Below are 23,764 nucleotides of genomic sequence, written 5' to 3'. Positions count from 1 at the left end.
TAACATTTTTGTACAATATATAGATAATCATACCGTTGTATTTTCATTAAAAAATACCAATTTCAGATAAAAAAAATAGTAATCTACCTCAACAAAAAACTGCTTGTGATTGTAAATCCACTTTTAAACCTAACGCTTAAAATTGTTGCAAAATAATAAATCTTATTTAATGTAATTATTTTCAGCAAAAAAAAAATTATGAACTAAATGGCTGTATACTAATCTGAGAAAAAATTGTTTTACATTATTAATCTTCTTTTAAATTAAATGATTTTCATTTTAAATAACCGATTTCCGATAAAAAAAACGTCAAAACAACCTTAAATTGTACGAAAATTGTTTTAAAATTATTCATTTTTTTCAAACCTAATGATTTTTTAATAAAAAATGTAAAATTCTGACAAAAAACACCATGCCAAATCGTTCAATCTTGTGAATTTTATTATTTTAAACGAAAAATCATTGTTTTCAAATGTAACGATTTTTGTACAAAAAATACCAATTTCATGTGAAACAGCCCAAGTTGTGGAAAGTTTGTACATATTCTTTGAAATTATATAACTTGTCGTTTAAAATATCAATACTTTTTCGACGAAAAATATTAACATAAAGGAAATTGGTGTAAAATTCTGGCATAACCCGAAATTCTTACAAAATTGTGAAACTTAAAAATCTAATGAATTTTGTTTAAAAATTACAATTTCTGCATATCTGGTGTAAAACGCTAACATAACCCAAACAAATTTTTAATTGGGTTTCTTCTTGATGATTTTTGTTTAAAAATTGTTATTCCTAGTGGAAATAAAACTGTTACAACATTAATGTTTTATAAATTTTAATTTTCTTTACAAAATTTATGATTTTATATTAAAAATCTTTAAACATGGAAAAAAAGTGCAAGTGATTTGTAAAATATCAGCCCAAACTTGTGAGAGTTTGAACTTGATTTTATAGTTTCTTAGTATTTAAAGGTTTTTTTTGAAGGCTTAAAATATGTAAAAACCGAAATATATGCATGGATTCTTGATTAAAATATAATAATATTTATTTACTAGAATTTGTATGGTACATGTTTCTTAAAGTACTAATTTTTATCGAAAACTTGTATAATATTATCAATAATTTATTCAATAATTTAAGAGTTTTAATTTAACCGCGTAAGTGAACTTAAAATTCCACTACAACATCGACCATGTATGTACTAATTTACATTATTGAAAGAATTGACTTTTAGCCTAACGAAGTCGCTGGAAGCTTAAACTATTTTTAAAACAAAAACTATGAAATTCTAGTTACATTATAATTCATGAGAGTGTAATGTAATTGTCCAAATTTTTTATCTCTGGTTTTTAACGGATCTTTAGGTTCAACGGTCTGTTTGTATGTCGTATATATGTATATATGTATATATGTCGTATATATGTTTTATATAAGTATGTTGTATAACCTGAATATTGTATAGCCACACTAACCCTTTTAAGTTTTTAATTTTTTTGTCAAAGTTTTTTATAGACAGGTAGAAGGCTTGCAAATCATCCAAATAAAATGTTTCATTTTGATAAAAATTGGAAGTCACATACTTTTGAAATTTTGAAAATTTTCAACAACAAATTTTTTTTAATGGTTGAAGAAATATTAATCCAAATTTCTAATAGGTAAAAATATATGTGGTTCAAAACTATTATCATGAAATTTCGTAATTAGACAATAAATCCAAAAGTTGGATCATTTTCAAATATATGCCATTTTGGGTTTTTAAGAGATCCATAAGTTTAAAGCGTTGTTTTTAGTAGATTTGAACAAGATTTACAAATCATTTTGCTAAAGTTTTCAATAGGACATACATTATCGAGTGCGAAGCGCGAGTTTCGTAATGAGAATATAATCGTTAAAGCCGTAGGTGTTTTGAAAACCTTTTTTAAAAGCAAATCGAAAAAAAATTGAAGTTACAATTTATGGCTGTATTTCCTCAGAAGTTTAAATCACAGTTTTCGATTTGAGTTATAATATTTATTATATCTGAGAAAATGTAACTAAAGTGTGCGCATTAAACGTATGAAAATGAGCGCGAGGCGGAAGAGCGTACCTGTGCGCAGTGAGCGCGCTCAAACTTGACGCGAAGCGCCGCGCACTTGAACAGATTCTTTAGGTTAGTGATTGTTATAGGTATACGTAACGGGAGTAGAGAATAATCTGAGAAAAGAGAATTCTAAATTTGGAGGATTGAAAAGTACATTCAATTTCCGCTATAACATCGACAATGTACTGATTTACGTTATCGAAAAAATTTCATTTTCCCTTACCGTGGTTGCTGGAAGCATAAACTATTTTTAAAACAAAAACTATCAGGTTCGAGCTCTGAACAGATTTTGCGATCGATTCATAAGGGGCGCATAAATTGAGGCATCCTATGGTAAAGGAAGCGTTATTGGAATCGGAACCGAAATTTTAACTCTTTTGCACACAGGTGCCGGGCGTGAGTTACTCAGGAATTATGATGACAGAGGTACCATCTTGTTCCCTGGCAATAAATATCATTTCGATTTTTGAAATGATGTCTCAAACTAACAAGGTCTCTCTTACATTCAAATTCCGATATTTTTTTCTTGAAAAAAAACATTAAAGTAAAATCCCAGTTAATCAACTTCATCCCGAATACGGATTAAAATGATATAGAACGCTTTTTACAGTTTTTAAATTTTATGTTTGTTAAAAAAAAATGGTAAGAAAAAACTTTTGAAACAAAACAAAAATAATTTCTAGAGCCATTGAGATTTATAGTATAGGAAATTGTATAGGGAATTCTTCTGGATTATATCAGATTCTGTTCACTCCCATTTATCTGAATTCAGTGGAATTTTTGGGGTGTAAATGTTAATTATTTTGATAAATTATTTTTAATTTACCTAACATTTTCGGCACTTTTCTCCGAATTCTTTCAAATTTTTCTTAGTCTTAGACTCAAAATTTAAATAGTTTTCAAATTTTTTTTTGTTTTTTTTTACTTTACTTGAATTTTTACAAAATTGTTTAAATTCCTCTAAATTGACTTGAATTCTATTGAATCAATTGTTTTTTATTTGATTCAGTCTTTTTCAGTTTATTGGAATACATTTGGAATTAACACTGTATTCCTTTTGATTTAAACAGACCTTTCTAGAATTCCTTTTAATTTTTGGGAATTCTTTTATTTTTTTAATTTCCTTGAATTATTTTGGAATCTTCGAAATGCACTCAATTCTAGTTATTAGTTCACTGGACCTTTTGTTAGTTTTTCTTTTAATTCACCTTAAAGTTTTCAATACTCATCTCAAATTTTTGGGCATTTATTAAATTACTTCGAATTCCCTTGAATTTGTCTAAATTCACTTCAAATTTAATGCGTTTTTTCTTAATATTTAAATTATTTGAAATACACTTAAATTTTTATGAATTTTAACGAAATCTTCTTATTTCCCTTATATTTGTTTATATTGACTCGAATTTTATTTTATATATTGCTTTTCTTTACTTTTAACCCATTAACGTCGATAATGCCCCTCAGGGTACACCACTCTTTCTGCAATTATAACTCATGCAATTCAAGATATAATAAATTGAGAGATACATAGTTTTGAAACTTAAGATCTCTGCTTTCCGCTGGCGGGCACGAAAATGTAGTAAAATGTTGTTAATTATAAAAAACATCGTTTAAACAAACAAAAAAACACGATTTTTTCTAATTTTCTTTTATAAAATCGAGTTTTTCGAATGGTTTCCAGTGTGCAATCTACTTGAAACCTCAATAACTGGTAGAATAAATGCCTAAACTTTCAGAATGCATGGTTACGAGATCAATTTTTTATCTTAGTGTTATCAAAATGGCTCGTTAATGACAACATTTTCGCGAAGACACTCATAATTTTTTGTCTCAAAAAGTATGATCTTTTATAGAAAGTGCAAAAGAAGAAAAAATTCTTAAAATCACTCAAAGAATACGTGAAAATTTTTCCAGGAAGTTTAAAATTATTTTTTGGATTTTGCAATTTGTCAATTTTTGAAAATTTTAAAATTTGCTCCAAAAATTCTAAAAACTTTTAGGTGAATTCTTTGTATGATCCTAACAACTTTTTATTTCTGATTATTTTTGCTATAAGCTCACGGTTCCCAAGAAAAAAATTGACAAAAGTCATCATTCTTGATCATGTAAATTTTCAATGGTGACTTTTGAGAATTTTTTTCTTGAGAACCATGCGCTTATAGCAAAAGTTATCAAGAATAAAAAGTTGTTAGAATCGAACAAAAAAATTGTTTTTTTTTTTAAACGATATTTTCCATAATTAACCACATTTTATCACATTTTCATGCTCACCACCGGAAAGAAGAGATCTTAAGCTTCAAAAATGTGTGTCTCTCAATTTTATATACCTTGAATTGCATGAGTTTGCAGAATGAGTGGTGTATCCAAAGGGGTATTCTCGGCGTTAACGGGTTAAGTGTTTATCAATTTATTCAAGCTCTGGTTAATTCATCTGTAATTATATTAATTCCAGTTTTACTGCAATCGATGGAATATTTGCGATTTTCTTAATTTTTTAGAAACTCATTTGAATTAATTTGGAATTCACTATGAATTTGTATTAATTTATTCTGAACTATGTAAATTCTTTTGGAGTCTTTGGTATTCTCTTGATTTTGTTCCCTGAATTATTTTCAACTCTTCTAAATTCACTAAATTTTACTCAGTTTAATAGATTTTTTGTAACTTTTTTTTTGTAAATCACCCTGAAGTCTTCTAACCTCACCTTCAATTTTCAAGGATTTCGTCAAATTATTGAGAAATTCCTGAAAATTTTTTTAATTGAGCCCACATTTAATGGATTAAATAGATATTTTAAAAATATTTTTGAATTTTTATAAATTTTATCGAATTATTTTCAATTTCTGTAAATTCAATCGAGTTTTATGTAATTTTATATTTTTTAAGGTTTATTTCAGTTTATTTATATGCTGTGGAATTCGGTGTGACTTCTGTCCACTTTGATTTTAAATCGATCGGAATTAAATTTTTTTTATTCATTCTCATGAATCTCACCAGATTCTCTTGAAGTCTTCTAAATTCACTGTAGTTGATCCTGATCTTGCCTATTTTTTTTTTAGTTCTGAAAGGTTTAAAGCTTCAATGACTTAATAAAGTGATGTTTCACATTTTTCGTGTAAATTAGGCTCCTAACCGTATCGGATACGCGAGATTTTATCCACTCATACGTCACACGAGTCTTGAACTTTATGAAACTGTAAATTGAAAAAGCTGCTCTTTTCGTGTTTCAGAGGCGCCCCGAGGGACGTATTTGCTGATAGATGGCCGCCGGTTGGATCCAGGAAATCAGTTCGTACCCGTGAAAGAAGGCTCGGAACTCACTCTAGAGTGTGCAGTGGAAGGTGGCAATCCACCTCCGATTTTGGCCTGGGGCATGACCTTGTCTCAGGCGACTTTGGACGGTCCGGAACAACCACCAGACAATCTCACCATTCTGCCTGCCACTTCTGGTCGACATAGTGGAGCACATCTCAAGGTCTTAAGGGGTCATCATAATGCCACCATCATCTGTGTAGCTCGACACGTCACTCTCACAATTCCACTTAACGCCAGCATTCTACTCGACGTCCAATGTGAGTTTCGCATATAAATTACTCATTAATTCAACCACTATAACAAAGCCAATCTCTGGCAAATTAAAGAGATGTATGGGAATATTAGGGGCTTGAGTGAAAGTTTTTTTTTATAAATCCAGCCTCTACTCTTCTCTTCCTCCTCATCCTCTCCGTTAGTGAAATTACACACTTTATGTCGTGGATATTCTGATTGTCACATTTTAATAATTAAACAAAGAATTCTGTGAGGCAGTTCACTTTTTCCCGTTCAGTGAAAATATGTGGAAGTTTGCTTCCTCTTAGAGAGAAAACCTTTATATTTGCACATTCCGAGATAAAACCTTGTTTTAGCACGTTAAAGTCTTCTATGTATTTTTATTACAGGGCATTATTTCTCAAGCATACCCAATCAAAAAATCAATTTTTTTGCGACCTGAGTCCAACATGGGCAAAATTTTGTGTTATTAGCCGGTATTGTAAATGAAAACAAAATTTGTTGTTTGGTTACATTTTGATCGAATGTGTAAAATTGTTGTGATTTATGTGGATATTCTCTATTTTGATGATTTTGAACTCTTCTAACGATGATCAGCAAATATTGTTAAGTGCAGTTGTGATAGGTTTTTGACGCCCTTTTTTATGGATCATGAACATTTAAAGAAAAATGGATTATTTGACCTTCAGTCAGGCTCACAATATAAAATGAAGGACTTACTCACAAAGAAATGAATCAATTTAAAATAAAGGAAAAAATAAATTTTACTTAAAAAATAGAGATTTTTTCTTTTTTTTCAAAAGAAAGCTTCGTTTTTTCTTCTAAAGCAAAAATGTTGTCTACGATAGTCCCGTTTTTTCTGGTTGTAGCCATATTATAAAAAAATAAATATCTCACTTTTAAAAATGAAAGTCAAAATTAAATTTGACTTTTTCCATAGAAGATCCCTTTTGTTGACATTTTTATTGGACTAGAAAGGTAAAATATTTTGTTTGTTTGAAATATGATGACGACCAATAGTAAGGGCGTAAAAAACTATCAAAACTGTAAGTAGGCAATATCTTATTGTTGATAAGAAAAACGGTATAAATCGCCAAACTAGACGATGTATTTCTCGAAAGTCACACAACGCTTATTTTCATGAATAAAAAATTAAAATGTCACTTTTTATGCTCAGTTCACATAGAAGGGGAAACCCTAAGCTTTATTGTGAGATGAAATAAGAAAAAATTTACCTGCTTACAAAAAAGTTCAATCTGCTATTAAATTTAATTTTTGCAGGAAAATATATTAATTTCATTAAAACAATATCCACATATGGAAGTTCTAGAAGAAGCTTTAAAATCAGAAAACCCTCGAATTTGATCTAAATTACACGTCTGTCGAGGAACTGGTAGTTTGTGTTTACTATACGTTAAATTTGTACGTTTACATAGAATCAGGCACGATAATTTGCATACAGTGAATTTTATAACGATTTTGAAAATATTTTCTCACCTCATTTTATTTTTTATATGAAAATTTTTAATAAATCTTGAAGCCACGCAACTAAATATTGATCTTCATAATGAGATTCACTTGCTCAATGCAGATCAAAATTATAAAAAGATGCAAGAAAAATAAACCCTACCGATTTTCTAAAAATGTTTTTTAATAATCATCCACTGATTTAAAAACTATAAATGCCAATTGAGAACATACGACGGTATTTAATCGGAAATTTAATTACTTCTGTATGAAAAAGTCTCCGGAAGGAAAGGATATTAAAATAAAGTAGAAAACCTCGTATTTTGAAAAAATTGGCAACCTTTCGGACACAATGTGGTCCCTTTTCAAGCCTATTGAAAGATTATTTATTTAATATACGAAAATCTTAAACAAAAATAGAAACATAACATTTATCATAAAGAAAATAAAAAATAAAATATAAATAATCAGATCTTAGTCGATAAAAAATTGTGAAAATATAAAAAAATAGTCTAAAATTTGAGATTCTTACATGACGCAATAATCAGAAATTTACGTTTTAGAATTTGCAATAACTTTTTTATTTTTGAAAACATTATACACTATTTATTTGCTTTTTACACACAATGCGTGTGTACTCAATAAATTATGATAATAAATAAATAAGATCTTTAACTATAATAAATTATCAAAGCGTAAAAAAGAGAAAATCTTTCCATGAAATATATTAAAACAAAGGAAAGTTGGCGGTAACAAGTGAAGTCATTCGTTTTCAAGAAGGATTAAAAGACAATATATAAAAAAAAATAATGAAATTTTTGACATACTCCAAAATTTGAGATTCTTACATGACGCAATAATCAGAAATTTTCGTTTTAGAATTTGCAATAACTTTTTTATTTTTGAAAACATTATACACTATTTATTTTCTCTTACACACTTTGTATTTAACAAAAATTTGCAGTTTTGTGTTTTATCTTTAATTTTAGGTAAAAGCTGCAAGAAGGCTTCTAGAAAGATTCTTTACATTCACATTCCGTTAGGTTTTATTAAAATTTAAACTATTTGACAGAAAATTCGTTCAAACAAATAAAAATTTTTTGATTTCTAAAACAAAATTTAAAAGATGTATAACCCAACCAAATAAGATTGTAAGGAATCCCTCAGTGAATAAAATCAGTTCTTGATAATGAGGATTGAATAAAAAATGAATTTTTTACATTTAAATGTTGCTAAAACACAAAAATTTATATATATAAGTTGTTAAATGATTTTAACCAGAATTTTTTTCTCATGATGCTTAAATTATTAGATTGTTATATTATTTTTGTCGATGTTATGAAATCATTATAAAGGTTGGATTAATTTTTTAAAGGAATAGTATTCAGAAAAAGTATGATTTTTTAAAAATATTTGATATTGTTATTATACAAATAAGTATTCAGCTCTATTTAAAGATGGGTTTTCTAACATTATAATCAAATTGATTTATACTGTAAGTCTGACTGAAACGGAAGCTTCTACTGAATCTTCGTCTATGTCTAACAAATAACCTCCATTTTTACTTTCAGTGAAAATGAACACTTTAGGTCAGCCATTGTATTATAAAATGCTCAATCTTCTTAAAACTTATTAAATCCTTCTTCATTATATTCTTCAAATATTTTAAATGCTTGGAAATAAATTCATACTCTGGATATTATTCAAAATAGGTACATTTTTACTTGAAACTGTTTTAAAGTCAACATATGAAAGTTAGAATGGATTTAAACTGAGTACTTATCAATTTTTTTAATATTTGAAATTATTTTGATTAGAAAAATAAATAGTCATCTCTATTTAAAGTTGGTTTATCTAAACTCCTGATAAAATTGATTTAATCTATGAGTCTAGATAAAACGAACGTTTCTACTAAAACTTCGTATACGTTTGACTCGAAACTTTCATATCTACTGTCTGTGAAAATGGTCACTTTAGGACAGCCATTGCGTTATAAAAAATTGAATCTTCTTTAAAGATGTAAAACTGTTTCATTATATTCTACAAACATTGTATATGCTTGAAAATGTATTCATACGTTGGATACTATTCGAACTAGGTACATTAAATCCTAAAGCTCTTTCAAAGTTTGCATGTCAAAGTTAGAATGGATCTAAGTTGAGAACTTACCAATATGTTTAATTTCAAATTTGGTGTACTGTTAATATTGAATAATTTAAACTATGTTCGTCCTTTACATCTTGCGAGATTGCCTTCAAATTTAGAATTGCACCCGTTTTTTTCACTTTTCAGTTTAAGATTGAATAGCTTCATAAATGTTTCAAACATAGAATTTTTTGTATTTTGATGCTTTTCAGTATGAACTAATTATGTTATTATTAACTTCAAAGGCTGTAAGCTTAAAAAAACATTAAACAAAATATATACGTTGGCTGAGAAAAGAGCACGGTGTTATAAATTCGGAATCAAAAAGGATTTTTTAACAAAATAGATTAAATTTTGAACCAAAAAATCTAACTTTCAAGAACGTATTCCAACAAGTCTAAGAACAAGTTTTCTACCAAAAATGATTTTATTTTCAAAAAATACATGAATTTTCAACCAAATAGACGAACTATCAACAATAAAGTTAATTTTAAATCAAACATGTAATAATTAAATTTTCAGATCAAAAACAACATTGATAACCAACAAAGATGCATTTTTAAGCAGAAATGTAAATTTTCAACTAAGTAAATGATTTTTTTACAGAGAATATTAGATCCTACCGAAAAGGATGGATTTGCAACAAAATTTTTAAATTGAACCATAGAGTTCAATTCAAAACAAAAATATAAATTATGAATAAAAAAGTTGAATTTTCAACCCGAAAATATAAATTTGTAACAAAAAAGTTTCTTTACCACCAAATAATTGTATCTTCAACTATAATGAAAAGAAAACAAAAAGAAACGAATTGCTATCCAAAAATATAATAGTCGACATTCAACCAAAAAAATTGACTTTAACTCATAATGGTTGGATATTATTATTGGGTTCTATTCATTTAGGTCACATTTAAGGTGAAAAACAAAAATTCTTTAAAAAGTGGGAATACCGTAGTTTTTGGCGCAAAACTCTTTTCCCTGAAGGTGGAAACGTAGTTTATGGACGGCTTGTTTGTATTGATGTTGCTATATTACAAGTGGGGAAATAGATCAAATAGACATTTTGCTGAACAAGTGTATATGGTGAAAAAAATAATATTTTTATATATTACACCAAACTCTCGCTTTCAGTCCAGTGTCGGGAGTTGCTTTAAAATGTCCTAGGACATTTTAAATATATATATGGAATATATATATGGAATATAAGCCTGGACACGCTGGAGCTTACATACATGAGGAGTTGAATGCTACCCGAATTGCATAACAGCAGAGGAAAAGCCATTACATAGGGGTATTTTCATATTTCGCGCCTTTAAAGTTTCATTCGGATCAGCCATTCGGTCAAGTCCGTGCATCTTCGGATCAAGTTAATGATAGTTTCCATGGTTGGTTTCGAAACTTCAAATGGATACAAGTGTCAAAACAATATAGGTTATGTTAGATAGTAATTACAAATAATAAAAGTGTTTAATTAATAATGAAGTGAGACATGTGAAATGAGAAGTAAACGTCATTTTTTTCTGTGCCAATAACATTATATAATAGTGTATTATACAATGCAGAAATCATTGCAAATTATTTTAAAATATAAAATTTCGTATAATCAAATTGTTCTTTTTGACAATTGAAAATAAATGTTTAATTTTTCCCCTATATTCACCCTTTTTCTTGAGAAAAAAAACCTATTTCCCCTTTTTTGAGTTCCTTTTATGCTGTGATCCCTATGTATAATTTTGTCTCCTGGGAGAAATGAATAAACTTAGATAATTCCTGACCGACTCTAGAAAAAATATCTTAATTAAACAGTAAACCATTTTCGCCACGCGCAGCACATGGTTAAATTATTCCTGGTGAGGACACTGGCGTCGCGTGTATAGTATATACTACCTCTATACAATAAGAATATAACACTTGGTAGTTTATTTTCTCAACGCCCCTCTCCTTTGCTTGCTGAGAGAGAAGGATATGAATTGTATGAGAGAGTAGTGGCGAGCGAGCAAGTCGGTTTATGGGAAAGACTAGGTGAACAGGGCCAGGAGGAAAGCAGAGGAAGGGAAGGAGTTTCAGTCAGTTTTCAGGCAAACTTGCCGGCGCAGGGATTAACTCTTGCTGGGAACAAAAACGGGAAGTGTGCTCCGACGACGGGGCTCGTGCAACTCGAGACCGCGAATATATATCACTTGAACGGGTTCTTCTTCGCAGACTCGGAAGTTGAGTCTATATCGTATCTAGACTTTAGTCTAGATTATACGCTTACTTAAGGCTCTTAATGCATGCACGTGCGCTTGCTAAAATGAAACGATGCCAGGCCCTCGTTTCTTCTTTCATTTAAGCGTCAAAAAGACTTTCATTGGCTCCGAGATAGAACCTTATTATTCCGGCTCCCGAGATGTAACCATCTTTTTTGCACCCTCGGAAATTAGGGTGACTCAAAAAACGCAAAGTTTAGATTTTCTCGTTTTGTTAAGTTACAGCGAGTAACATAACAGCATCACTCATTCGTAGAAATTTGAAGTCGACAGAAAATGGTCCAAAATTTGTAAAGTAATATTTGTGTTGAGCACTATTGCGGCAAGTTATATTTGCGGTAGATTACATTGCGGCATTTCTCATTCGGAAAAAATGATAAAACCTTAATGGTAAGACTTAAATTATTCCTATCACTAATAATTGTAGTCTTTTCTTCTGGTTTCTTTTCACATTTTTGCCATGTTGACTATTCAATTTTTTAATTGACAAATGCTGCAATGTAACTTGACGCAATTTTGTCCAATTTTTTTTATACAAATTTTTTCGAAGGAGAGATTCCAGAAATTGACTGTTCGCTAAAATAGACTTGACAAAAATCTGACTTGCTCGGGAATGGGCATGAATCAACCCCAGTTTCCCATAAGAATAACATAGACAAAAACATATTATTAAAAAACACTAACTATTTTTTAAACAATCAAAAGTTATTTTAATGCAATTTTTACAGGTAAAACATAAAATAAACTTTTTTTTCTATTTTTCAACAAGTTTCATTAACTTCAAATTTGTTAAAAGTTACATGTATATAATTCTATATAGTTTTAATGATAAATAGTCATGCGCAATGAAAAAGTTCACTGTGAGTGTTTATAAATCAGGCCAAAGCTTTTAGAAAATAAGTTCTTTATTAAGTTGTTGAAATCTCCACTTCCTCTTCTAACACTCCCCTTCCTATACTCTTTCTCGTTTTTAATTCACTCTTGTTTTCTCTGGCCGCGTCATTCCTTGTCTTGTATCGTCTCACACTTTCACTTCCCCTCTTTATTATGTCCCTTTTCCACTCTATCTATCCCCCTTTTTCTTGCCATACAAATAAATAAACATCGGCGAGGGCAAAATAAAAAATGAATAACGTATTTATATTTCTGGAAGAGCTTCAATGAGATGATGAAAGTCCAACTATTATATATTTTGAGATGCGATTAAAGTATTTTATGTTATGCAATTTTGGTAGATGAGCAAGTTTTATTTCTTGCCTCCCAGTTGACAGAAATCTCAAGTTTAGTATAATTTGGAACTTCCTCTTGTCTTAGCCTCTTTTCGCGATTGATACGGGCGACATGGCGCGTTATGCGACAAAATGAGTAAGAAGATTCGAATAAATACAAATTGGGAATAATTTCAAATATTTATGTTTTGTTGCCTTGAAGTCACTTGAAATAAAAGAGCTTGAAATAACTGTCAAGAATAATGATTTCGAATTTAAAAAATTTACTTTTTAATTGCTTTATGCCGTTTATAACAGATTGGATGTTAAAAATGATATAATCAAATTCTGATCATTAAACATTAATTATTACAGAAAATAAAAATAAATCTGGAAAATTGAAGGAATTTTGAAAACGAAATTTTCGACCATAATATTCTTGTTCATAATTTGATTGTCTTATACATTTTTTCAGTTGATTCTTCGGACAATTATTTTTTGAGTCAAAAATTTTTTTATTTGGTTCTTAATTAGTAGTTTAATTTTATTATAAAGAAAATTTAGTTTTTCTATTTTTTTTAAAGATTGATATTTTTCAGTTGAAAATTCGTCTTTTTGCGAAAAAAACTGCCTTTCGGTTTGAAAGTTTAACTACATACTTTGTTCAAAGTTAAACTAATTTTTGAATTTTTCTAAGATTTATTATTTTAGTTGAAAATTTATCTTTGTTTGAAAATTAAATATTTCAGTTTCATATTCAAATTTCATATTTTTGAGTCGAAGAATCAACTTTTTCACAGAAAATGCGCATTTAGGTGTAAAGTATACAATTTGTATGAGGTTCTTTTTCTTTCTTAACTTCAATTTTTTCCTGAAAATTCTTCTCTTTGGATGAAAATTCAACTGTTCTGTAGAAAATTAGTCCTTTGGTTGAAAATAATTCTAACTTTTTTTTCGTTAAAACTTGAATTACTTGAGTAAAAAATACATTTTTTGTATATAGGTTCTACATTTTGGTTCAAAATTTTTACTGAAAATTGTATTTTTTCAGTTCTGGTTAAAAATTAATCTTTATTAGTTAAAAATTGATCTATTTCGCTAAAAATTTGTTTCAATTTTTGAAATTTTTTTTTTTTAGTTGCTTCATCAAATATCATATTTTTCTGATAAAAGAGAAGATATAAAAGACAGTCTATATAAAAAATGTTACAAGATTAAAATCCTGGTTTATCCTAATTAGAACCCAACCAAAGCCTGGTTAAAATACAAAATTGGGAGCTAATTATACCCACATAGTTTTTCTATTCACAAAGAATTAAAAATATTAACAGTGCTGTAAAGGGCTCTGACCAGAACTTACTAGTCCAGTTGTGTTAACCCTAATTAGTCACACTTAAGTAGAATCACATAATAGTTACACTGGGTGAACTTGACCCCAAGAATGAGTTCTAAATATCTAAAAAAATTGCTAGTTATTATATAATGGTTTCAAACAATGATCTTTTAGTTTTTATAACCAAAATTAATTGTTTAAATTTTTTTAAATCGATGAAGTTAAGGTACTCTGGGACTCTACGAGGAGCTGGAAAAATTTTTGGGGTTGAGTTTCACCCTGTGTGATTATTACGGTTAATGAGACTGTGACGACTGCCATTATTGAAATGAGGACAAATTGGGCGATTACTACCTGGGAATTTCTAGTAGGGCGAATATGAAAGCTACTGTGCACTTTCAGATAACTTTCTGCTTTAACGTGCTTGTACATTCAACCGGATACTGGACTTCGGACATGATCCATTTACTAGAATGTGATAGAACGTTGGTTTTCCATTATCATTACTCACCAGATTTTGTCCTATTTTACGAGTTCGCTGTCCCACAGTGATGCATAAAGCGTTACTCGTCAATTGATGTACCTAAAAATCACATTTTTCGTTCCTCGGCGATTTGCATGTGCATGACAAAATGCAGAAAAATATGGTTTCAAGAGCGTTTTTTTCAACAAGTTGAAGTTCGAATAGGAAACCCCACTCATTTTCATGAATCGAGTATTTGGACATATTTTATGTTTGGTTATTTATTTAAAGAGACGGGTAATAATAATTTTTTTATATTAACCCTTGATTCAGTATATTAGTTTAAATATAAGCTAGTTTTAGATGAAGAAAATCAAAGCGGGAAATGACCGGGAATTTTATTCAGTGATATCTTTTATTGCACTAAATCTGAGTTGGTACAGTGATTTTTTTAATGAAAATTACAATCCTGAGCTAGGAAAGGGCATTTCCGTAAGAATGATTTTTTTCTTTGGGACGGGCCATTTTATTAAAGATTTATAATATTTAATTTGGGACACTAAATTTCAGTAAAGAAATCTGATTCTGATCATTGGGACAAAGAATGTCCATAAAGAGTCGTAAATTTTACTTTGTGACGGGAGATTTAAAAAGAATTAAAATTCCGAGATAGAACTGGTAATTTACGTAAAGAATTATAATTTAGGTTCACTTCAGAACATGCAATTTCGTTAAGAATTATAATTTTTTTGTTGACAGGGAGTTTCCGTAAAGAATAATCATTTTTACTTTGGGACCAGGAATTTTAGTAAAGAATTATAATTTTTAATTCGAGACAGGTAATTTCAGTAATAAATATAATTTGGACATTTGAAACAGGGAATTCTTGTACATAATTATAATTTTACTCTAGGACGAAGAGTTTGCGTAAAGAATTGGAATATTTAATTTGGGACAGTGAATTTTATGAAAAAATTATATGTGCTAATTAGAAAGAGGGGGTTCCTGACTTTCGGAAAAGCAATTTCCGTAAAGATGTATCATTCTGAGATGGAGTTAGGAATTTCCATGAAGAATTACAAAATTCCATTTTAGGTTGACTTTAGAACAGGAAATTTCATAATGAATAAAAAATTTTGTTTTAGAACAGGTAATTTCCAGAAAGAACTATAATTTGACTTGAAGCAGGAAATTTTTTAGAATTTGAAACATTCCCCCATCAAATTTTAGAAAAATGGAATTACTATATTTCCGAATTATAATAAAAAACTTTGTAAATAAATGAAATTCTGACTTGGAACAGAGAATCATGCAAATTGATTCAAATGTTCTACTAGAATTACAATTCTGAGTTTGGACTGCGAGTAAATAAATAAATTACAAACAAAAATATCCGTAAAGAATTATTATTTTTATTTCAGAACAGAAAAATTTTATAAAGAATTATGATTTTGTTTTGGAGTAGGGAATTTTTTAGATGGAATGGAAATGTTGAGAAATAATTTGAATTTCGATTCTTAAAGAGGGCATTTACAAGATCAATCCTTGCTTCCAGCCAGAATTTGAAACTTCTCTCTTAAAAATCTTAGAAAAAGTGAGTTATATTTCTGAATTATGATATTAGATTTTGTGAATAAATATAATTTTGACTTCGAACAATGAATTTTTGTTGAGAATGATAATTTTCCATTTGTAACAGAAAATTCCCGTAGAGTGTTATTATTTATACTTTATTTATTTATTTTTAGAGTGTTATTATTTTTAATTCTGAAGAAGATAATAAAAAATATCTCTGTTTCAATTCAGAATTACAATTATTTACATAATTCTCCTTTCCATATCATAATTTTAATTCTTATGGTAAACAATTATCTCATGTTCGAACTCGGATTTATAATTTTTTCCAAAATTCCCTATTTCAAATCACAAATCTTTGAAATCTTTTGAAATGTTTAGAAATTTCTTGAAATCTTTAAAAATCGTTTGAGATCATTTCAAACTTTTAAAGTGTTTTAAATTCACTGGCAAGAATTACAAATTGCAACCGGAAGAAAATAGGGAAATGGACGGGAATTGGAAATCAGCCATCAAGTAGATACCATGTAAACACCAGTTTCTTATCATATCAAGATGCAGTTTCCATAGTGTTCGCATCTACAAGTATTAAATTAAACCTATAAATATCAAATTCAGGTCACGTACTGGTAGAAAAGAAGCTTAAGGATATAATTTAATGGAAATAATTGAATATCTAGTTTCACTGCTCGTTCTTAAATACAGCAGTTGGCAACCTATCAACAGGTTGTTAAAATCAATAAACGTATTTGGCAAGTAGATTTCATGGATAAGATTCAATTAGTTTCTACTCAAAATCGATGACCAAAGAGCAATACAGAAATGAAACATATACGATATTATTTTAAAATAACTATTAACTTAGATTACGAGCGATTGACATGTACATTTTACGTACATTACAAAATTGGTCAGGTGTCAGGTGAATTGGTTAGTGGTCAATTGAGTACATATTGTAATTAGCGAATAACATTCGTGCATAAAACTCGGGCATCTATAGTCCCATGAACCGGTTTTGAGCCTGATGAAAGCAGAGCAGTGGGATTAGCTGACGGGCAGGGAGATATATCTGCTAGCCGGATGAAAGGAATACCCATAATTACGTTCCACGTCTACGGGAAAAGGGCGTAAAGCCCAGTACGAATGACGTCGATATCTCCCTTTTTCAAAGAGGCGAAATTGAACTCACTAGTTTTATCTTTTTAGCTCTGCGTTTGCTCTAGAATCTCTGGCTCCTCTCTATATACGCACGTTCATCATATCCCAATTACAGAGAGAACATTTCTACTGAACCTCAAAAAGTCATTTGAAATTGTCAAAAATATTGTCGAATTTCATTCAAGGTGAATTGTTGAGAACAAGTAAGAAAAGCAGTTTTCTTAATTATACTTAGGAAGAGATTTCTACTAAAGTTGCTCCATGAAAAGCTATATATTTTTTGTCAAGTACGGATAATTACCTAAGATCGATTAAAAAGACTAAAAAGATTCATATATACGACACTTTCCGCACACGTTTATTTTGCCGTTAGTACTTGCTTGACGACACTATGCGGTCGATAGATCGCGTTGATCAATCGATTTCAAATTCAAGCTGTAAGTCGGCTTTTCTAATCAACAAAAATTTAAAAAAATGATTTTTCATAAACAGACGATCAAAAAGATAAAAGTTGACAACACTTCTGATTTTTGTATTCAAGTCACTGCAACAAAGTATAAATTGACTTCGGAATTTTATTTCAAAAAAATTGTTTGAAGTCTTGGATTTGAAAATATTTTCTCAAAGTTGCTGGTAGTTATGCACTTTAAATAAATGAATATATATTCGACTTGAAATATTAAGTATTTAAAACGCCTTATATTATATTCAATATCGTACTGAAATTACTTTTATTTGAATGAATTTATTCCCACATTTTTGTGAAAAATCACCTTGTCTGCCCTGTATTGCTATCATTTTAGACTGTGAAGTCTGAGTTTCCCTTATTGACTATTATTTGACTGAAGACTATTGCCGTTCGAAGTTCTCTGTGAAGTACATGTCAAGTGTCATCGATAGGTAACAAATATTTGCAGTTTCATCTTGTTAAATTCCTCTTTCCTTTGACAACTGATGTATCAGAAATGTGGGTCTGGGTGTGAGTTTCACCTCAACGATATTCATGCCAAGTACGCAGGTACTCTCAATCAATCATATTCAAATCTAGCGGCGTGTTTTAGCTCGAGATTCGTTTACTCATCTCAAAACCATTTCTGTGTGTGCGTGAATGCGAAAAGTGGTCTGATGCATCAATATCCTTCTGCAACAAAATAAAGTACCAACTGGGTACACTTATCTTTACTTTGCACGCGTCTGGCTTCTACAATTTTTCATCAATCTATCTTTCAAAAGAAATATTGCAAATCAGGTTTCTCTTCATACTATTATTTCCACGATCTTTGCAACAAACTTTTATTATGAGTACACGCCAATTTAGGATGGATGCGTACCCTAAGAACTGTTGGATATCTCATGTGATTTCCCCAAACATCTATTAATTTACATTGTAGAATGATTTTCCCTAAAGCGATACAGACTTTTGTAATGATAAACATATCAAAAAACTGATACAAAACTTGTTTGTGATAATGATTTCTCGACTATTGACAGTTAACACTCTCTTACTGAACGTGACTAACAGAACGCAGGGTTACTTGACGTTACAATTTCTATTATCGACGACTTTCCAATAGGTCGGCGAGCTCACTGGAAGTAAGATTTTGTGCATGAGTTTCCTGATCACGTCAGCACCCCAAACTTTGAGGAAAGTACGTGACATTTCTCAAGGCACTCTCATTGGGAATCGTAATTGATTTACAAGCTTCCTCCGTAGCTACCAATAGCAGGAAGCTTCCATGGACAACACTACCTTGAAATTTGCCCTTTCTTGGTATTGAAAAAGCGTCTTCTATCTCATCTTACAAATGATAATAAAATTTTATAAAATGTATCGAAACCAAAATATTATCTCTTAACAGACCCAAATAGATGCGGGAATTGAGAATTATCAGTGGAATACCACTCCAACAAGTAATCCTAACTGTGGACATTGAAAAACTCATACTGTAAAAAAGCACATGTCAATTAGACCAAAACGTGTCGCGGATGATTACCGAAAATCGAATAAAAGCACTGAAAATATTTATAAACACTATACTAACCTCACAAATGTGGTAAGTACAATTAGTAATGTTTGTCGCTGTCATGCGATTCATACACGTGTTGATCAATCGATTTAAAAATCAGAATTAAAATCACCTTTTCTCATAAATATTAATTTAAAATAAATCCTTCATTATATACGTTCAGAAAAATTAACGTTGACAACTCTCTTCATTCAATCGAATGTGATAATATATATTTTTACAATCCTGTAAAACTACTCGTACAGACCCAATGCCGAATACCTTATATTTCCTCACAAAATAAAAAAAATCTTGAGATTTCAAAACACCTATTAGATAAATGTGAACAAAGGTAATGTTCTAAAATAAAACAAAAATCACTAACACAGGGAAAATCATTTCAGTGGAAAAAATATTTTCTATTCTTGTACTTAGACACTTCAAAAATCTCGAGGACATCATACAAGTCCTCCCACTTGAATTTTTGGAGCCAATGCAATAAGACATATTGACATAGAATTTAAATAAATTTCTTATCTCGCAGTAGCATTAAAATCTAGTCACACAAATATTTGTTCAAATCAAATTCTTTCTTTAATATAGGTTAAAACAAATATTTAATTGAATTAAACAAAAATTTGTTTTAATCAAACGAAATTTATTTGATTAAGTCACACCATTGTTTAACTCGAACCAATTCTATCTTTTATATAGGGTCAAGCAGTTTTATGTTTGATTCAACGATTTTTCTGAGTTTAGTATCAGGGTAGGTGCTAAAAATTGTTTTTAGTGTCGGAAACAAAAATATTGTTTCAGATTGCTACCACTGGGGCAATGACACATTTCAATGTTAAACAATTAAAATAGATTTTCCAAGTCCCGGCAGATTTGAAATGTAGTGTCGGGTATGGTCCCAAAAAATTATTCCTGGTTTCAAAAACGAAAATATTTTTTCAAATTGCGGTCGATGGACCAACGCCATACTCTTTATTATAATTACATTTAAATACATTTATTAAGCCTGAGTAACATCAGAATCTATTATCGGAGTTAATCCAAACGTCTGCGTGATCAAGTTTGGATAGATCTTCGAAAAAGCTGTTTTTTTGTGAAAGTCTATTTATCAGAAGCCATTTTTTAAACAATAGTATTTATTAGAAAAAGAGACTTGAAACTCTAATGTGAAAGCGATTGAACGAAGCAAAGTATTGACCGCATGGCGTGGTGGTCATAAACAGTACTATAGCATTAACCAAACGTGCGATGTTGTGTCGTATTCATTCATATTTTTCAGAGTTATTTTGACCGATTTTTGATAATTATCCGTATTCGGTCATTCTCCTAAAGTAATTTTGGGAGTCTAATTGTTCCATGTTTCGGGAGATATACCGCTTTGTCTTTCATAAGGGAAATTTAAGCAAGTTTTGGTATACTTGATACAAGTTTTTTTTCTATAGTGGGAGAATGTCTTTGGTGTGAGCGTGTTTATGTGTCCAGATAAGCCCCTAACACCAAACGCAAATTTTTTTACTCTATTTTCTATTATTTATTAAAAAAACGATGAATAAATAACTTCTAGCATAAGACATGAGTTGAAAAAGAAGAAGAAATGATATTATGATATATTGTCTTTCATATTCTCTCCTCTACGACTCCTGAGAGTTGTTCTTCTTGCATCACCATGCGCTTTATGCTTCCTTATCCTATTATAACAAGGTCCTCTGCTTTGTACTTTTTCTTTTCTCTGTTGAGAATCCTTACCTGTAAGAAGGGAGCACGATACTTGGACCGTAGACTCGTCTTTTAGTGCCCATAATGCATTCGAGAATGGTATGCAAAGTTACGTTTTGCCAGGTAAAGGAGGATTAGTTGACGCTATCTTAGGTCCAAAGGACGCCAATATACATTGTGTTGCGAGAGGGTTAATCCCGGTGTAACTTTTCTTTCTCTTCTTCTTATGTCATTTTTCCATCCACTCCAACCACGATAGAAATAGTCATTCTATCTCGTGGGAACAATGGTGATACCCCGGAAATGCTGGGAGCAAAACGAGAGGGTTTGTTACCGTATATTCTACCTACTTTCGATTCTCGACTTCCATTGAAAATTCATTTTACCGTCGGATCCCACGGCCAATCTTCCTTTCCATTTAATCCCAACTCGCTGGTTGGGATATCAATCCTCTTATTTCGATAGTCAAAGGAGATAAGAATTGCGATTTTAAATAAAAGATTTCCTCTAATGCAGAGATAAGATTATCTGACGGATTCAGATTTTTGGCATTTTTCACTTTTTATGAATGATCAGTCAGATTATTATCAGAGCGGCCGTAGGTCAAGAAAAACATGGAAATCAGGGAATTTTGTATGTCGGGGAAAATAAGGGATTTTTAAGAAAATTGCAAAAGTCAAAGGAATTTCTACAAGAAACAGTTTAAGTAACTGTCAAGAATAATCAGGGTTGCCACAGCTACTTTAAGAATTTTTTTTTCTCAAATCATTTTTTAGTCACTTTTTAATGTAAATTCACTAGAGTACTCACTTTTTAAAATAAAAATTTCACTTTAGTAACTTTCCTAAAAAAATTAACCGATGGATTAACCAATATTGAATTCAGATCTGTACCTGATTCTGAATTTTCTTTATTTTTCTTTCAAAATATTTTAGGGTGTTTTAAATGATTCCATGAAATTTTTAATAGATTTAAAAGATTTACAGAGATTTGAAAGGATTTGAAATGTTTTAGGGTATTGGAAAATATTCCAAAGAATTTGTAATAGATTTCAATAATGTTAAGAAATTTCAAAAGTTTTAAAGTATTTTCCTGTAAAATTAGGCAGTTTCTAGAATTTCTATTGATTTCGGAAGATATAAAAGAATTTTGCAACAATTATAAGGTTTTAAGATATTTAAAAAGATTTCAGAGTAGCTGATAAGGTTATCGAAAATTTAAATGATTTTAAGGGACTTTTAAAATCTTCCTAGGTATTTCAATCAATTTACCAAAATATCAGGAAATACCATTATGTTTTATGTGATTTCTCGGGATCTTATACAATTTTAATGGATTTCCAAAAATTTATTCTTAAAAATAAACGGCTGGATTTCGTCTTCCGAGAAAATATAGCCGTGTCACCTAGATTTCAAGCTGTTTCAGTTAAATTTGCTATTTATAAATAATCTAGATAAATTAGCTAGAAAATTTCTAGATGGCTAACTTAGATAAAACAGCAAGAAATCTAGGTGATACAGCTATCTTTTTGTTTAGAAAACGAAATTCAGCTAAACGGTCAGCTGGCACAGCCAAACGGTTAGCTGGTACAGCTAAGCCATTTTTTTCAGTGAAGAAATTTCAAAGAATTAAAAAAAATTTAGTGCATTTTGAAAAATTCCAAAGAATTTGGAAGAACTTCAAAAAATGTGAAGAAATTTTAGAAGATTGCAATGCATTTAAAATATCTTAGGGTATTAAATATCCTACAATTCCGAAGGATTTTGAAGATTTTAAAGTAATAAAAATAATTCCAAGGTATTTTCAAGAGCTTTAGAAACTTTTGACTCATTTCAAAAGAATTTAAAATATTTGAAATATTACAAGGTATTTTAAAAGATTCCAAGAATTTTTAAATTTATTTTAATTATTAAATGGGGTTTTAAAGGATTTGAAATATTGTAGGATATTTTTAAAGATAAAGATTTCAAGCAATTTAAAAAATATTTCAATAATTTAAAGCTATTGAAAAAGCGTTTTTAAAATTTCAGGGTATTTTCAAATATTTCAAGACGTTTTGAAAGATTTTAAACCTTTTTTAATTTATTTCAAAAATTTGAAGAGATTCCCAAGATTTTCAGAGTTCATGGCATTTTTAAAGATGTAGGTTTGTTTTTAAAATTGCAAGGAATTTTTTATTGATTTCAGTTGTTTAATGGAATTTTAATGGATTTTATATATTTGAGAACATTTTAAAAGATACCAAAGCATTTTGAAGAGATATAAATTTTTATTTAAATTATTTTGAATTCAACTTAAGTTGTTTTAAAGTTTATGAATTTATCCTGAATTCGTTGAAAGTCACCTAGATCTCTTATTAATTTCTTTGACTTCTTTTAAATTATTTTCAATTCAAAATAACGCAAGTCACATGATTATTTTATATTACTTACTTTCTGTTACTTTTTCGTTTTAAACTTTTCTACTTTTTTCAAGTAAATTAGGCTCCCAGGTGCGAATTCACGTCGGCACCCAGAGCAGGTGCGTTGGCCTAAATTCAGACAAAATTTGGCCCGCCATAGATCGGCAGCCAAAGTTGGGCCACCTTTTATATCTATTAAATACTTATCTCGGCCCAACCTAAACAGCCAACGTTGGCAGACAAAGTGGGACCGACTTTCGGCCCAAACATGGGCCAACCATCGGGGCAACTATGGGCAGTGATCCCAGATCTGAAACGAGATGCGGTCCAATACTATGACAGGGCTATGTCCGTGTGAAATAGTAGGAGACGCTGTAAATGACTGAGTTGCGCGCGT

General features: G+C 29.9%; 1 protein-coding gene across 1 annotated transcript in view; it reads left to right on the top strand.

The window, feature by feature from the left end:
* The window catches only part of LOC117169914 (MAM domain-containing glycosylphosphatidylinositol anchor protein 1), a 388,199-nt gene that overhangs the window by 205,334 nt on the left and 159,101 nt on the right, over positions 1-23,764 (top strand). Inside the window, exon 5 of the mRNA XM_033356424.1 lies at positions 5,311-5,652. Within this exon, the coding sequence (XP_033212315.1) occupies positions 5,311-5,652 (342 nt within the window). The remainder of the gene's footprint in view (positions 1-5,310; positions 5,653-23,764) is intronic.

This window comes from Belonocnema kinseyi, chromosome 3, assembly GCF_010883055.1.
Source record: "Belonocnema kinseyi isolate 2016_QV_RU_SX_M_011 chromosome 3, B_treatae_v1, whole genome shotgun sequence".
Taxonomy (NCBI): Eukaryota; Metazoa; Arthropoda; class Insecta; order Hymenoptera; family Cynipidae; genus Belonocnema; species Belonocnema kinseyi.
This window is presented reverse-complemented; position numbering and strand designations above follow the sequence as displayed.